Source organism: Pteronotus mesoamericanus, unplaced genomic scaffold, assembly GCF_021234165.1.
Source record: "Pteronotus mesoamericanus isolate MK-2021 breed Mesoamerican mustached bat unplaced genomic scaffold, CSHL_Meso_final scaffold_705, whole genome shotgun sequence".
NCBI classification, from domain to species: Eukaryota; Metazoa; Chordata; class Mammalia; order Chiroptera; family Mormoopidae; genus Pteronotus; species Pteronotus mesoamericanus.
The window spans coordinates 11,352,412-11,369,383 of NW_026555326.1; the positions used below are offsets into that span (position 1 = coordinate 11,352,412).

At 49.3% G+C, this 16,972-nt stretch overlaps 2 protein-coding genes across 4 annotated transcripts; one reads left to right on the forward strand and one right to left on the reverse strand.

Annotated features, from left to right (window-relative positions):
• The first annotated feature begins 4,338 nt into the window (after nucleotides 1–4,338).
• PIAS3 (protein inhibitor of activated STAT 3) lies at nucleotides 4,339–16,472 on the forward strand. Of its 3 annotated transcripts, none has more exons than XM_054562940.1 (14): nucleotides 4,339–4,484; nucleotides 6,745–7,162; nucleotides 7,322–7,406; nucleotides 7,648–7,698; nucleotides 7,862–7,952; nucleotides 8,454–8,588; nucleotides 8,793–8,898; nucleotides 9,647–9,720; nucleotides 9,854–10,014; nucleotides 10,806–10,939; nucleotides 11,020–11,188; nucleotides 11,356–11,489; nucleotides 11,676–11,713; nucleotides 12,254–13,416. In XM_054562940.1, the coding sequence occupies exons 2-14, from the start codon at nucleotides 6,748–6,750 to the stop codon at nucleotides 12,518–12,520; spliced, it is 1,860 nt and encodes a 619-aa protein (XP_054418915.1). In that variant the 5' UTR covers nucleotides 4,339–4,484; nucleotides 6,745–6,747; the 3' UTR covers nucleotides 12,521–13,416. The 3 variants fall into 3 exon arrangements, with proteins under 3 accessions (XP_054418915.1, XP_054418914.1, XP_054418916.1); XM_054562939.1 differs by lacking the exon at nucleotides 4,339–4,484 and adding an exon at nucleotides 5,072–5,179; XM_054562941.1 differs by lacking the exons at nucleotides 4,339–4,484; nucleotides 11,676–11,713; nucleotides 12,254–13,416 and adding exons at nucleotides 5,072–5,179; nucleotides 16,243–16,472.
• NUDT17 (nudix hydrolase 17) lies at nucleotides 13,712–16,232 on the reverse strand. The gene is given in 10 exon segments (XM_054563239.1): nucleotides 13,712–13,785; nucleotides 13,788–13,936; nucleotides 14,268–14,395; nucleotides 14,604–14,714; nucleotides 14,982–15,074; nucleotides 15,429–15,585; nucleotides 15,587–15,634; nucleotides 15,829–15,955; nucleotides 15,958–16,036; nucleotides 16,125–16,232. Coding segments are annotated over 10 exon segments (1,074 nt in total).
• Nucleotides 16,473–16,972: the final 500 nt, after the last annotated feature.

The window sequence follows — 16,972 nt, forward strand, 5'->3', positions numbered from 1 at the left end:
CTTCTCTTTCACAAATTTGTCTGTTACTGACTAACTCAGCTCTAACCATTCTTCTTTACCTTGGGACTCCTGAGTCCACTATTTAAGGAGACATTGAGAGACATGGATTTTCTTTGAGATGTGCAATCTAAAATATTCTATCATGTGTTAAAACCATGTGTTTAGCCCTGGCTGGTGTGGCTCAGTGGATTGAGCACCCAACTGCAAAGCAAAGGGTCACCAGTTCAATTCCCAGCGAGGGCACATGCCTGGGTTGCGGGACAGGTCCCCAGTGGGGGTAGCATGAGGAGCAACTACACCTTGATGTTTCTCTTCCTCTCTTTCTTCTTCCCTTCCCCTCTTTCTAAAAATAAATAAAATAAAATAAAATAAACATTTGTTTAGATTTGAAGCACCTGGTCTCATGTGGTCAGTGTTCTTTGCCCCAGGAGCAAAGAGGGATGAAAAGTCTGATTCTAGGGAAAAGAATGAAGGGACACTCATAATTGGCTTTTTCCCTTCAGCTCAGTTCTCAGATTGAGAAATGTATTTCTTTCCTTCACCAAATTACAGAAGTTTTCTTTCATTATTTGTTTAAAATAGACTTCCAATTTCTTGCTTTTTCTCTTCTTCTGGTACCCCTATGATGCAAATGTTGGAGCGCTTGAAGTTATATCTGAGGCTGCTTATTCTATCCTTGTTTTTTTGGATTCTTTCTTTTTTCTTCTTGTTCTGATTGCTTGTTTTTTGCTTTCTTATGTTTCAAATCATTGATTTGATTCTCAGTTGTTTCCCTGTAAATTGTTCTTTATTTCAATTAGTGTATCCTTCATTTCTGACTGTATCTTTTTTATGCTGTTGAGGTTCCTTGAGCATCCTTATAACCAGTGTTTTGAATTCTGCATCTGACAGATTGCTTATCTCCATTTTGTCTGGTTCTTTTTCCAAGATTGTTCTACCCAGCAAAGCTATCATTTAGAATTGAAGGTCAGATAAAAAGCTTCCCAGACAAGAAAAAACTAAAGGAGTTCCTCATCACCAAACCATCATTATGTGAAATGTTAAAGGGACTTATTTAAGAAAAAGGAGATCAAATCTATGTACAAAAAAATGTCAATAAGTACATATCTATCAACAATTGAACCTAAAACACAAACTCAGCAACCAGAAAAAACAGAGACAGAATCATGGATACAGAAAGCATTTTTGATGGTTGCTATATGGGAGGAGGATGTGGTAAATGGGTGAAGAGGTGAGGGGACTAAGAAGTACAGAAAGGTAGTTGCAAAATAGTCATGGGGATGTAAAGTACAGTAGAGGAAATGGAGTAGCCAAAAAATTTATATGCATGATCCATGGATTTGAACAATGGTGTGGTGGTGCTTGAGGCAGTGGCAGGTGCTGGTTGGAGGGGAGCAAAGGGGGAAGAATTGGGACAACTGTAATTGTGTAATCAATAAAATATAATTAAAAAAATAAACAGCAGCCCTGGCTGGTGTGGCTCAGTGGATTGAGTGCTGGCCTGTGAACTGAAAGGTTGCCTGTTTGATTCCCAGTCAGGGTACATGCCTGGGTTGCAGGCCAGGTAGGTCCCTGGTGTGGGGGAAGGGACATGTGAGAGCCATTTAACCAGTCGATGCGTCTCTCGCACATTGATGTTTCTCTCCCTCTCTTTCTTCCTCCATTCCTAACAGTAAATAAAATCTGTTAAAATAAAATAAAATAAAAAGCAAAAAAAGTATCTCTCTTGGCCACTTCCCACGTATCTCCTCTCCTTCCTGTCTGTCCACCAGCCAGACTGCTAGGTGAGAGTGAGGCAGTGAAGCTCTCCAAAATCTGAAATTTCAGTTTGGTGGCCCACACATTGATCCCTCCCCATTCCTTCTCTCAGTCTGCCCCCTGCTGGGTTATGCTGGGTCAGCAGACAGTGGTTTGGCAGTAACCCCTGGGTTGAGAGAAGAGTAGGGAAGTCACACAAGGGCTGCAGAGCCTGGCATAGGGGTTTGGCCAGGAAACGCAGTGTAGATCAGGTCCTAGAGAAGATGAGGGTCAGCTCTGGGGTTTGTGTGAATGGGCTCAGGACTGCTTTAAGGTTGGGAGGATGGAGAAAGGGAGAAGGGGGTATAGCTGCCAAGAGGAAAAGCATCAAAAAGGTCCAAGTCATTTCTATTAAGAGGAAGGAAACTCTCTTCTCCTTCCTGTTTTCAGAATTACCAAAGAATATAAAAGAATTATTAGATTTCTTATTACATATAGGGTGTTGGGTGGGAAAAATGAAGAAACTGCTGAAAGAAGAGTCCAGAGAAAGGTATATCATTTGGCTAAGTTCGAGTATGGGTTAGGAAACAGCTTTGGTAATGGCAGCCAGGAATTTGGCTCCCTCTGGGGCTCCTGGGAGTTTATCCCAGGATAGCTGAGCTACTGGAATGGTCAGTGATATTATGGTTAACACAAAACTGGAAGCTTCTCCTCGTCTTCACAATCTCCCTCTATACAACCCCATAAACTGCTACCCCAACAACCCAGATCTTTCTCAGAGTAACTGTAGTCCTAATGTTCCCCCATTCTTCCTGGGCTCTCCATTTAATAGGGCTTCTGTAGGAGCTTATACTCCTGTTTCACTTCCCCCTCGTTCCCCCATCTTTGGATGTAGGAGTTTTATAGGTGAAGCTTGGTAGACCATGATAGGGTCCCAACTGTCTTTGAATGCCCTCAGTATGGAACTTGGTCCTTATTTGCAGTTTCCCTCCTTTGTCTGGTGACATTAATTAATTAAATTGATACTTAAAGAGTCTACAATGTACCAGGCACTGGGGATAGAGAGTGAACAGCACCAAAAAGTTCTTGTCCTCATGGAGCTTGCATACAGGATCAGATTCAGGTGTCCTGGTTCCTAGTTTTCTAGCATTCTGTAGGGATGCTAGAACTTACAACCTCAAGTGAACTATTAAAGGAGATCCCTCCTTTCTGAAATCACTAGGAATTAAGGTTAGGTTAATTTTCTCTTTTTTTTGTTTTATATTTTTACAGCTTTAATGATGTATAACTGACATACAATAAACTGCATGTATTTATAGAGTACAATATAATAAGTTTTGACATATGTATATGCCCATAAAATCATACAATCAAGGTAATAAATCTATCTGTCACTCCAAAGGAGTTCCCCTGTCTCTTCTTTTTAAATCCTCCCTATTCTCCTTCCCTTGAAATCACTGAAAATTCTAGAAGGTATGTTAGTCCATAGTAAGTTTTGATCTAGAACAAAAAATGAGCTCATGGCCTGATGAATACTCAAGTGTTAGAGTGAGTGGTTGGAATTAGGAACCAAATGCTTGACCTTGAGTTTAGTTTGAAGTCCCACCATTGCCAGCAGTGAAGCAGCAAGGAAAGAATCCGAGAGTCAGGAGAAGGTTGACATCTTTCCTAGGGTCAAAATCCACAAAGTAATTGTGCATGGTCCAGTTCAACAGGTACCTGGGATATTGGCACCTTCAGGCCTATGGCTTAGGTGGGGTACCATGGAGGAGTACACTGAAGGTTTAAGCTAGAAGAGAGATGTATTCATATTATTTATTAAAGCACTATTTTTGTACACTGTTTATAGGTTTAACTGTCTTGTCACTGCTGCTAGACTGAGAACTCCTGCAAGGCTTTTATGTCCTCAGTACTTAACAGTGTCTGAACAGCATTCAGATATTTATTGAACAAACACATCGTTTAGGTCCCAGTCAACTAATTATAAAGTGCTACATTTGCTGTGAGTACCTAGTTTGGGTATACTGCTCTAAAGTTGGTGCTTTCTCATGAGACCTGCGTGTGAGTGATCAGCTTGGTTGGGAATGGGAGTCTGGAAGGTTCAAGGCTTTGGAAGAAGGAAAGTAGGTAGATCAGAGAGAGGCAGAAACATGCTTTTTTGGGAGGTAGGAAAAGAGATTTTGCAACACTAAAGGTGTGGGGTCTCCCATGTCTTTGGAGTAGAAGGTGGCAGAGCACAAGGTAGAGTGAGGACTTTTAGGTAGGCTTTGGATTCTAGCAGCCCAGGTTTTTTTTTTCCCAGAGAAAAGTCTCATTCTAAGTAGGAACCTCTTTTGCAGTCAGATCCCTGGTCCACACTGCCTCATTTCCAGCATGCCTCCACCCTAAGCCCGAAACGAACGCGAGGGGTTAGAGCAGTAATGAGAAGGCTGCGATCCAAGAAGGTCCACTTTCCAGATCCACTCTCTGGAGGAGTTAATCTTCCCAGCGCCTGCCTCAGAGTCTCTTCCTTTCACGCCCAGGCTCCGCCCTCTCCCCTCTTCTCAGTCCCAGGAGGCGGCCCCAGCCTCAGCCCCAGCCCCAGCGCTTAGCCAGGCGGAGCTCCGGCCCAGGCGGAGCTGTGGTAGCAGCGTCCAGCTGCGGCACTCACTTCCAGCTGTGTAGTGTGAGGGAGCCTTGCCGGGCCCCTTCTCCCACCTCTCCAGCCCACCCTCTGAGCGCCCTTCCCGGTCCCCACAACCGTGCTGGTAAGTCACGCTCTCGGCACCAAACTTTTCTGCTGCCAAGTTGGAGTCTTACGGCCGGACCAGGAGCTACATTGTACTTGGTGGTGGTGGTTGAGGGCTGGGAGTAGGGAAATGAAAGATTGAGAATTGCCGTCTTGAAATGAACTATTCACGACTAAATGACTCGGATCTCACCCATTTCCTGAGATGGTAAAACTCTTGATTTTAGCTGGTTAAACTTGGAGAGGGAACTTCACTCCCCTCTTCCCCATTTCTCTCAGATTTAAGCAGTTCTCGCTACTTTCCTTCGGTATTTCAAATCTCTTTGGCTTCCTAATAGCTCATCCTCCTCCTCACTCCCGCTTGGCAAAGCTCCCCTCCTATAGACACCTCTGGCTCGCCGCCTCTCCTTATCCCCTGGGGATCCCGCGATCTTTCGGGCAGCACACTTCCTCCGTGCTCACCCGTCTGGCACCCCAGCCAAAGATGTGCCTGGGCCGAGTCAAGAGTGGTGGGAGGGGCTGAGGCTGGAGCCCGTCCGGAGCTCGGCGGGCGGGGCCTGCTAGGGGAGGTGTAGGGGCCGGACGGGGCGGAGCAGGCAGCAATTTGCGGCCGGTGCCGGGGTGGTGAGTTGTGCGCCGGTCCCTGGGCCTGAGCTCGGGCTCAGGCTGGCGCGCCTGCGATGTCTCAAGATGGCGGAGCTGGGCGAATTAAAGGTACTGGTCCCCTCCCCCATTCTCATCTGGACAGAGCTCAGCGGTCCGCCGAGTCAGGAGAGCGAAGGAGAATGGGTCTTGAAGGTTCGGGTGGAGACATGGCGGGACCGGCTGCTAGGGATGAGGGAGAAGTGGCTGTGGGCAAAGAAGGGTCTGCGGCGGGGCTTTGGGGGCGGGGCCGCGGGGCAGATGGAGGGGTGGGGCCGAGGGTGAATTGCCGCTGTAGGGGCCTAAGCGCAGGGGGCGGGGACGCGGGGTTAGTGCCAGATTTGGTAGTAGACGCAGAGGTGGTGATAGGGCCAAAGGGAAAAGCTGCTGTGGAGGCAAAGGGGGCGAGTCGATCAAGGCCAAGAGAGGCGACAGTAGAGGGCAGATGTAGAGAATAGTACTGGGGAGCTGACGTACTGGAGGCTTTTCTGGGAAATGCAGCTGAAAGGTAGAGGTTTTGAGGCTACTAGTGGGATCCTAGCCTGGGGAAGTACTAGTGGGCAGCTGAGATCTAGGGGGCGGGGCTGTGCGGGCTCTAGATTGAGGGGTGGGGCAGAAGTAGCCTGCAGCACCCGGGATGGGAAGGTCCGGCTTCTGTGAGTCGGTATCTTTGGGCGGAGACTGAGGGATGTGAAACTATGGGGTAGAAAGGGGGAAGTTCTTGACGAAGCTAGTGGAGAAATAAAGACAAGACGGAGGAAATGAGGATGGGCAGAAAAGCAGAGGAGCAAGTTTTTCATCACAGTCCTCAAAAAGGGCCCAAAGCCATAAAGCCTCCTATGAGGGGAAGAATTGTGGAGGGCTAGCAAGGCCTGCCCATGGCAGGGTCTGCTAGAGATTCACGGAAGGGATTTCCTGTTAACCACTTTGCCCCAAGTTTTGGTCTTGTTTCCTTCAGATAAGTAGGGCTTTGGGGGGGGGGGGAGTTATATGAATGGCACTGAGAAAGAATTTGGGGGTTATGAGCACTGAACCTGACCTGAAAACTCCCCACAAAAGCTTCATAAGCTTGGGGGAAATAGCTGAGGTAGATTGAGGTGTTGGGAGGTGTGGGTGATGGGGCACAATCCTCCAGCCGTCTGGCCCTTTTCTTCCCTGTAAGCTGTCTGGCCTGAAATCTCTTCTACTCCTTCTTCTCCCTGTCTCCTATCCTCTTCCCAGGAGGCTGGGATGGGTCTAAGAGGCTGAGAAGGAGCAGGAGAGGAAATAAGAAGCTTACAGTAGAGTTCGGGCAGCAGGCAGGTGTGGAAGTAGGAGGCTATAGTGGGCTCAGAGGTGTGCCTGAGGATGGCTTGCTGTCTGAACCCTGCCTCAACCTGGTCAACTTACAGGCATGGGGAGATAGGATTGCTTAAGTTCTAGGGGTAATGGTGAGGTTGACCTGAGTGTTCCTAAAGTGGGACTGGGATATTCCTTTGGCCAGGTTGGATGTCTGGCAGTAAACTACTGGCTGGAAAGCATCTTTGTGATCAGTGCTAGAAAGAAGAGGCATTGCCTGTCCAGTAGCTCAGTCCCAGTGTGCTTGGGAGGACAGGCCTATGTGAGGTAGCATTTTCAAGCTTCTCTGTTCTCTACAGCACATGGTGATGAGTTTCCGGGTGTCTGAGCTCCAGGTGCTCCTTGGCTTTGCTGGCCGGAACAAGAGTGGACGGAAACACGAACTTCTGGCCAAGGCCCTGCACCTCCTAAAGTCCAGCTGTGCGCCCAGTGTCCAGATGAAGATCAAAGAGCTTTACCGCCGACGCTTCCCCCGGAAGACACTTGGGCCCTCTGATCTCTCCCTGTTCTCTTTGCCCCCTGGAACACCTCCTGCAGGCTCCCCTGGTCCTCTAGCTCCCATCCCCCCAGTCCTCTTGACCCCTGGTACCCTGCTGGGCCCCAAGCGGGAGGTGGACATGCATCCCCCTCTGCCCCAACCTGTGCACCCGGATGTCACCATGAAACCACTGCCCTTCTATGAAGTCTATGGGGAGCTCATCCGGCCCACCACCCTCGGTACGGCTCATTGTGGTCTCTCAGCCTTCCTGGACTCTATCCCTCTTTCCCAAGCCTTTCAGAGTCTTTAGTCCTGTGGGAACATCATCCTGGGATGGGGGTAACTTCTGTGGCTGCCTGTGCATGGGCTTGGGAATAACTGCCTCTTTGTGTTCTCAGCATCCACTTCTAGCCAGCGGTTTGAGGAGGCACACTTTACTTTTGCGCTCACACCCCAGCAAGTGCAGCAGATTCTCACCTCGAGGTATATCTCTTCAGTCCTCTTGCCTCATTCAAGAGTGGTTACCTCTGGACTCTGCTCTTTGACTTTCTTCTCTTTTGCCCTGCTCTCCTCTCTATCCATCCTTCTGCACCTGCATAGCCTTTCATCCTCTTGAATGTCTCTTTGCTGTCCCTGGACATCTAACTTTCTGTGTTTCTGTCTGTTCACCTCTGCCCCCTGGGGGCCAGATACTGACACCTCTCCCTCCCCCTCCCTGTTACAGAGAGGTTCTACCAGGAGCCAAGTGCGATTATACCATACAGGTGCAGTTAAGGTGAGTTGATTTTCCCTCCCTCCCTGCCAGTAGTAGCCTTCCTTTAGGAAAATAAAGGTATGACAGATACCCCTAGGAGGTACCCCTGGACTCTTGTTGAATGCTGAGGGGTTCAGTTCAAGAGAATTTCCCCATCCTTTTATCTGCTCTCATCTCTTCCTAGGTTCTGTCTCTGTGAGACCAGCTGCCCCCAGGAGGATTATTTCCCTCCCAACCTCTTTGTCAAAGTCAATGGGAAACTGTGCCCCCTGCCGGTAAATACTCTTTCCTTCTTCTGGCAGCAACCCCTTCTATTTCAGTTCCTACATGTTAACTACAAAACCCTATTATGAAAGAGACATGCCTAGCACAGTGCATGGTACATAGTACGTGCTCAGTTTCCTGATTGCATCAATATAATCCAGAGAGTACCAAAACAGGACTGAACAAGGGTTCTGTCAGAACCCAGAGGAGTGATGTTAGTTCAATTCAAATGTTTAGGGAAGCCTTCTCAGAAGTAATGATTCCAGAGCTGAGATTTGGACCAAGTGGGGCATCCCTATGCTTCCTTCTCCAGAACTCAGTGAGTGGGTTCCTGTTTCATTGGTCAATGAATAAGCTCTCCTTTTCCCCCAGGAATGAACCCTATACACAATAATAGTGCTGCAGTTTTTGGAGTCACTGAATGGGCCCCCATCTTCTTGGTCAGTGAGCTGGCCTTCCCTCCAGGGAGTAACATGAAACAAGGTATCTTGACCAGTCCCTCCCTTCCCCAGGGTTACCTTCCCCCAACCAAGAATGGGGCTGAGCCTAAGAGGCCCAGCCGCCCCATCAACATCACACCACTGGCTCGACTCTCTGCCACTGTTCCCAACACCATCGTGGTCAATTGGTCATCTGAGTTTGGACGGGTGAGCATGGCTGCATCAGGGAGGATGGAGAAGCCTGCGATGCACGGAGTGAGGAGGAATCACTCAAGTGTCTTGGGTTTGGGAAACATTTTCCTCTTTATGGGTTTCTCTGCCTTAACCTACTGTCTCTGGTCCTCATGGGACAAAGGATAGGCAGGTGGTATGCAAAGCTGAGGCTAATTGTCTCCCGCTACCTCCAACTAGAATTACTCATTGTCTGTGTACCTGGTGAGGCAGTTGACTGCAGGGACCCTTCTACAAAAACTCAGAGCAAAGGGCATCCGGAATCCAGACCATTCTCGGGCACTGAGTGAGTAGCATCCCATCCCCCTTCCCCACTCTGATCTGGATCTAAGTCTTCCTGGCCTTCTAGCCTTTTTAATCAAACCCATAACCTGACAGTTTACCTCACCTCTCACATTAACCTCAGCCCTCCCCTTATCCCCCTTACAATCTTAGTGGCTGAGAAGTCGGACCTTGCATTCCCAATTATACATCTTCTCTGCACCTCCCAGACCCTAACTCTGGCTCCACTGGCATATGGGTTCTCTGGACTGGAAAGAATCTTAAGGATTGTCTACTCTAACCCTCTCATGATGCTTTAAATTTTTTTTTTTTAATTTTTGATTTTAGAGAGTAAGGGAGGGAGAAAGAAAGGGAGAGAAACATCGATGTGGGAGGGAAACATTGATATGGGAAAGAAACATCGATTGGTTGCTTTGCATATGGGCCCCCACTGGGGACTGAACCTGCATTGAACTGGCAACCTTTTGGTTTCCGGGATGATGCCCAACCAACCGAGCCACACTGGCTGGGGCCCTCTCTTGTTGCTTTAATTCCCATTAGATTATCTCTGCCAAAGTATCACGAAGCAATATTTAAGAATCTTCGGGGATGGGGAAGTCTTACCCACCTGGCCTTCATAATACAGATCCCGTGCTACTCCCATGTGACAGTCCACTGGCCTCCAAAAAGCCAGCTGCTTCTGACCTCACCACCTCCCAGGTTTCTTCTCCAGCCTTGCTGACTCCATTTCTCTGGCTTCACTCCTGTTTCAGTAAAGGAGAAACTGACTGCTGACCCTGACAGTGAGGTGGCCACAACAAGTCTCCGGGTGTCACTCATGTGCCCGGTGAGTACAAGGGAGAAGAGATGTGGGGAGGAGGGTTGGGTTAAACTTCTGGACTCAGAGGAGGATTTAGGCATACTAGAGTGAGGCTTTCTGAGACATGGGGACTCTGATCAGAGAATTCATCTCTTCTCAGCTAGGAAAGATGCGCCTGACTGTCCCTTGTCGTGCTCTCACCTGCGCCCACCTGCAGAGCTTCGATGCTGCCCTGTATCTACAGATGAATGAGAAGAAGCCAACGTGGACATGTCCTGTGTGTGACAAGAAGGCTCCATATGAATCTCTTATAATTGATGGGTAGGACCATTCTGTATTCTGCTTTGTCTTACCTAGGACAGCCAGTAGCTTTGGGGGGGGGGTGTGTGTGGGGGTGTGTGTGTGTGTGTGTGTGTGTGTGTGTGTGTGTGGTGTCTAACCACTTTTATAATGACAGCCAGTAGCTTTGGGGGGGGCGTGTGTGTGTGTGTGTGTGTGTGTGTGTGTGTGTGTGTGTGGTGTGTCTAACCACTTTTATAATACTTCCAACACTGAGGACTTATTCTACACTAGGCATGGTGCTGAGCACTTTGCATGCCTTATCTCATTGAATCCTCAAAGTAACTCTGACATAGGTATTGCTGTCATCACAAGTGAGGAAACTGAGGCCTAGAGAGATTGAGTGTTTTGCCTGAAGTTATACGGTTAGTAAATGGCAAAGTCACTGTATTGAAATGTTCTATCACTTATAACAAGTGCCTGGCCTCTCACTGAGCATAGCAATAAAGTTCTTTTGAGGGCTTGGACGTGCTGTTCTAGCTTGTCCCAACTCCTTTACAGAGCCTAAATTATGGTCTTGTTCCCAGTGCCCTTTTTAAGGTGGTTTATGGAGTTCTGTATTTCTGCTCCTTTTTTTGTCCCTTGTACTACATGAAATAGGTGTTTAGAATATATTTATTTTAAAGCTTAGTATTTAAAGTTTGCAAAGCTCTTTTACACACTGTCCTTGATTCTAACAATTCTGTTCAGTAGGGTGAATAATATCCCTATTTTACAGATGAGGCCTGGCTACTGTCCCAGCCCCATGAATTACCTTCTCTCCTCTCCTCCAGTCTATTCATGGAGATTCTTAATTCCTGCTCGGATTGTGATGAGATCCAGTTTATGGAAGATGGATCCTGGTGCCCAATGAAACCCAAAAAGGAGGCATCTGAGGTTTGCCCCCCGCCAGGGTATGGGCTGGATGGTGAGTGATCCCTTGTCTCCCAGCTGAGCTAAGTCTTGAATGGCCTCTTCTCTGAGACACAGTATCCTTACCACCCACAGGCCTCCAGTACAGCCCAGTCCGAGAGGGCAACCCATCAGAGAATAAGAAGAAAGTTGAAGTTATTGACCTGACAATAGAAAGCTCATCAGATGAGGAGGACCTGCCCCCAACCAAGAAGCACTGTCCTGTCACCTCAGCTGCCATCCTGGCCCTACCTGGAAGCAAAGGGTATGAGAAAATAGGCTGACTCTATAACAGAAGGGACAGAGGAAAAAGTCAGGAAAGCTTTCCAGTCACAGGGCAAAGTCTGGTGCAGAGAGGGGACTTGGGAGGCTGAGCTGGGTGAGGGCATCTATGGTTTGTTGGCTGCCCCAGTTCCTTGTCTTTCCTCACAGAGTCCTGACATCTGGTCACCAGCCATCCTCAGTGCTACGGAGCCCTGCTATGGGCACGTTGGGTGGGGATTTCCTGTCCAGTCTCCCACTACATGAGTACCCACCTGCCTTCCCCTTGGGGGCGGACATCCAAGGTAGGACATTGACTACAAAATGGGACCCTAAACTGCCACATCCTCCCCAGAATCAGATCAAACTCTTGCTCCTTTTCAAAGTTTTCTGGCTCTCTTTGCAAAGAACCATAATCCAAGGAATTTTTCTGTTGTTTTTGGTGGCGAAGGGGTCAGACAGGAGGTTGATTTTAATTTTTTTCTCACCAGGTTTAGATTTATTTTCTTTCCTTCACACTGAAAGTCAGGTAAGTGATCCCTTCTCCTATGAAGATCTCAGATCTCTGAAGATTCCTTTCTAGGCAGTAATGGGTACCCTCCCTCTCTCATTTTCCCTGGAGACCTAAATCTGTTTCTTCGTGAGGGAAGAAGGGATGGTGCAGGCAGTTTATTTCCCTCCGAGGCCCCTCTAGTACTTCCTCAGACTTTCACCTATGTCTTCCTCAATCCCTGTTACTGTTCTGTCTCCAGAGATTTTAGTGTAGTTCCGCCCCTTGCCTGCTTACCCACCCATGTGTACTTAAGCACCACGCCTGCCTCTACTGGACATTCCATACATTTCAGATGCCCACAAGGCCAAGAAACTAGCAAGCTGGAGGGGCTGTCTCAAGACAGGGAATCAGGTTAGGCTGCAGGGAAGTAGGGAATCAGAGAGAAGCTCTCCTTCTCAGAGAATACCTGGGGTCCAAAGGGGTTGATTTATCACATAAGATATTTCTGAAATGAGTGAGGGGGGGGGCAGGTAAAGAAAGGATAAAATCTTAAACTGTGCCCTTGATTCCTCCCAGCACTATGGTCCCTCCGTCATCACCTCGCTAGATGAACAGGATGCCCTTGGCCATTTCTTCCAGTACCGAGGGACCCCTTCCCACTTCCTGGGCCCACTAGCCCCCACATTGGGGAGCACTCACCGCAGTACTACTCCAGCACCCACCCCTGGCCGTATCAGTAGCATTGTGGCTCCTGGGGGGGCCTTGAGGGAGGGGCATGGAGGACCCCTGCCCCCAGATCCCTCTTTGACTGGCTGCCGGTCAGACATCATTTCCTTGGACTGAGTCCCCTGGATTATGGAAACTTCACTGTCTCCCAACACTAAACAATTATACTCTGGAGTCCGGACCCCTGGCCACTTTTGACCCCCTCGGAGGCTTTGGCCAGAGGTCAGAAGGACCTTCATGGACACTTGTTTTTGTCCTCATCTCTCTGTCTGACAAGGCCAGCACCCAAAGGGTTAATATTTAACCTGTTTTTAAGGACATTTGGGTTCTGTTTTTTGAAGTGTTCTTTAGATAGCTGGCATGTTCCCTTAGGTACATTAACCTAGGCAGTGGGAAGCAAATGGGATGTGATATGAATTGGAGAAAAGGCTGAATTCTCAGCCTTGACTATCTAGAGCCTAGAGGGAAGGGGCCCTTCTACTGACCCCCTCAGTTGTCCTTTCTTCCCATTTCCCAAATCCATGGCTCAGTTCCTTCCCCATAGCAATCGTCTCTTTTATGTCCATTCCGTTTGCTTTGGCCAAACAAGACAGGTGGAGAAACTGAGACAGACTCATGGACAGAGAACTCTATTTTGGGTTGCAGACTTTTTTGTACTTAAACAAGGAAAACCAAAATATATCCAAAGATGACTTCCCCTGTGTCCTACTTCCCGGTATGCCTGAGGAGATAAGGCCTTAGCCCTGATCCCCAGGGATTTGGGGAATGGGATCAGCCCTATTGCCTGGGGCCCTCTATTTATATATTTAAGCTCACAATGCTTCTTATGCTGACCAGCCCAGGGTTGGAGCTTCTAAAGGCCCATGTCCCTGTGGTGAGGTCTAGCTCATTCTGCACCTTTCCTAGGAGGTGGGATGACCCTTGTGCTCTCCCCAGTCTCCTTTTTCAGGCTCTTCTAGGGCCTAGATCTCTGTTGTGATTTTACTTTTTATTCCCAAAGTTGTAGCAAAGTTCCTACCCATAATAAAGGTTGTGAATCTTCTGTGTCTTAGAGGTGGACTGGAGAGGGGATTATGCACTGTCTTTCCAGATCCCTGGTTTGAGGGGTGGGGTTGGGGGGGCAGGGGGGACATGTTCTGTTCTTCCTTTACAGGCTCAGGGTCCACATGAGCTTCAGTTTCACATGGTACAGGTGTCACACTGAGGACGTCCAAGAGCAGTTGTTCTTTCCTCCTCCCCCAATGCCCACAAAAGCACTAGTACATTCAGTCCAACCCTGTAGAGCCCTCCTGCCCTTCTTCTTCACCTTTATCTGCACAGATACTGCAGCCTGAGCCTGAGGACAAACTTGGTCCCAGTGCTGACCCTCTCTTTGACTTCTGCGTTGGGGTTTTCTGTAGCAGTGTGGACATGGGAATGGCCAGAGGTCGAGCTCTTCCATCCTCTAGTTCCACTGCACTACATGACAACTCCTGTCTGGGCTTTGCCTTGTATCTTAGCTCACTTCCATATCCATTGTCATAATCCTCCCAACTTCCACAGCTGAAGGGTGGGTGGATTTTAACCTTATTTTACAGAAAGAAAACAGGTTCAAGGAGGGTTAAATGACTTGCCTCTGTGGGAGAGTGGGACAGAAGCCCAGGTCTTCAGGGCTAGCCAGTCAGAGCAGGAACCCTTGGAGTTTGATGGATAGTGTCTTGTGCTGATCTCATGTGCTCTCTTCAATTATTAGTTGACCGACTCACCACCTAAAACTCTCCCACCACACAAATCACCTCTCCTCCTGGGAGGAGATACAGAAGCTGAACTTCTTAATGTTTATGTGTTGGTGTGTTGGAGGGTCAGGGAGAAGCTCTTACAGGACAGAGAGAGTGGTATGTCCTGGGAGAGATGTCTAGGTGTCTCTGTCCCATCCTCTGTGGCAGCCATTGCAGCTGCTACATCTGGGTCCAGCCATAAAGAGGCACTCACCTCACTTGGGTTTGGTTGGGTCTGGGCTTGGGACCAGACATGTTGATCCCTTTATCATGGCCTCTCTCAGGAAGCCTCTGCTGATCACAATCTACCCACAGGTGGAATGGAGAGAAACGTGGGGCAGGGGGCAAGGCTAGTGAATTTCTCTGACTTCCCCCTCCCCCACCTTGGTCACAGTCAGAACCAGTCTGCTAGAGCTTCCTGTGCCCTCATATCCTCCCTCCACTGGCAGCCCTACCTGCAGCTGCTGCTGTGACTCTTGGGAAACCACAAGTAGATAGAGAATAATGTGATGGTATTTGGGGAGACCCCAGCTCAGCCTAGGACGGTAGGCAGACTGAGAAGAAATTGGCAAAAATGAGAACTTCCTATATCTTTGAGACTTTCTAAATACAGCTGAGGAAGTAGAGGTAGAGATGGTGGAGCATAGAGATAGTGCAGGAGAGACAAAGGTGAGGATTGTGGGTTTGGAAACACCAAACCACCTATTCTCCATTGTTTTCCTTGTGGCCAAAGCAGGTAAGGCTGTTTGTTCTATGGGACTTAGTCGGGTACAAGCTGAGGGTTCTTGGTTAAATAGGGAGGGACCTGGGAGAGGTTTCACCTCCCATAACCCCAGAGGGACCCAAGAGAACTGGCCTTGAGGCAGCTGTAGTCCACTCTCCTTACAAAGTGCTCAAAGCCCTCTGTCCGGCAGCTGGTAGAGAGGGTGAGTCAGCCAAAGTCCTTGGTTGGTTTCTTTCTCAGGCCACACCCAAGGTGTTCCCTTACAGGTCTTGGGTTCAGGACAGGGTGCAGTTTGGGTCAGCTGAATGGCTACCTCTCCAAGTTCCACATGTCCACATGCAACAGCAGTGGGCCCAGTAGGTGAATGGTAGTGGTCTTGGCCAGGGGCCACCACTCCCTATTTATATTGCCCCCTCCAGTGGGCACAGATGCAGTTGCAGCCTCTTGTGATTATGGAGTAGACCACATTTCTGTGCTTACTGTACTTCAGAAAGTGGGAATGGCATGTTAGGTGAAGAGCGAGTTTCTTCCGACACCTTGGGGCCTTGTCCTCAGTGTGCTCACCTGGGGGTACCCAGAGGTTGGGGGAAACTCTGAGGGTGGGTGTCCTTCCGGACAAGACAATCCTGTTGCTGGACTGCAGGATGGTCGCCACACCCAGATCCACACCTAGATTCGTAGGCAGCTCAGTTCCCGGGGGCTTGGTCCAGGGCCACAAAAGGGCAGAAAGGGGGTCGTTGGCAGGAGTCCCTTGGGTTAAGGTAGCGGGGCGGAGCTTTCAAAAATTGGGTGACATGGCGCAGGATGGGGGAGGAGGCTGAAGGCTGAATCGGGGCAATTGGCCCAGCCCCCAGACCTCACAGGTAGCTGTCACCGGGTCCGGGGCCAAGGCCATACCTGCAGCCCTTCTGTCAGTCCCCACCGCTGGAGCCCTCCTCCTAAGCTGGAGCGGAAGCCTGGCCGAGGCACCCAGAAATGGCCTGTCCGAAAGGAGGAGCTGTCCTCCCTGCAAGCCGCAGTATGTGGGCCACGGCCCGAGCCCTGCCCCGAAGCCGAACAGGCCACACACTACGCGAAGCTCACCCACTCCCGGCGCCTGGAAAGCAGCAGCAGCAGCACCCGTGCCCCAGTCCTGTGGCTCTGGTTCCCTGCCTACTGGTTGGCGCCCTCTGGTGGCCCAGCGGCGCCTCCCCTCGGTGCGCAGGGCCGGAAGGAAGGCAGGCAGGCAGGCTCCCCCAACGTCCCCGGGAAATTTAGGCATAACATCTGGGGATGGTTCATCGATGTAACAGTAATAAATGACAAAGGAGACCACCTCTAAATCTTCAGCTCCTCTTTTTTTCCCCATCTCTGTTTAGGACAATGATCCCTGGGCCGCATGATTTCTGGACTCACACGTCCCCTCCCACCAGTCATGGGCTGAACTATAAGCACCCTTCCACAAGCGCTGCGCACCCGTTACAGCACGTATCGCCTCAAATTACACCTTCTAACCAGATCCGCAGGGAGCATTTTTGACACCATCCCTTTCACCTCAATTCTGGCAGGATTCATATGCCTTTTCTAATAGTATATCCTATTTGCAGTCCCCCCCGCCCGCCCCCAAACTACCCTCTGCTTCCTTCTGGGATCCTTGTCGCCTTCCATCTGGCAAATCCTCATTTTTCAAACTACAGATCAAGTGTCACTTTAAAAAAAAATTTTTTAGAGAGGGGGAGAGAGAGAGGGAAAGAAACATCAATGTGTGGTGGCCTCTTGAGGGCCCCATGCTGGGGACCTGGCCCACAACCCAGGCATGTGCCCTGACTGGGAATCAAACCAGCGACCCTTTGGGTCACAGGCTGGTGCTCAGTTCAGTGAGATACACCAGCCACGGCCAAGTGTCACATTCTATATGGTCTCTCTCTACATACTTCTCATTATAGCCCCACCCATACTCCTTTGTACGTACTCAGGTCCTCCCACTAGCCTGTATGCTCAAGGCACAGTCATCTTTGTATCCCTAAGGTATGACCTAGTACTGGGTATGAATAGGTGCTCAGTCAATGAGTAGCCTGAAGGCAGAGGTGGTATCTTGTTTTATCTTTG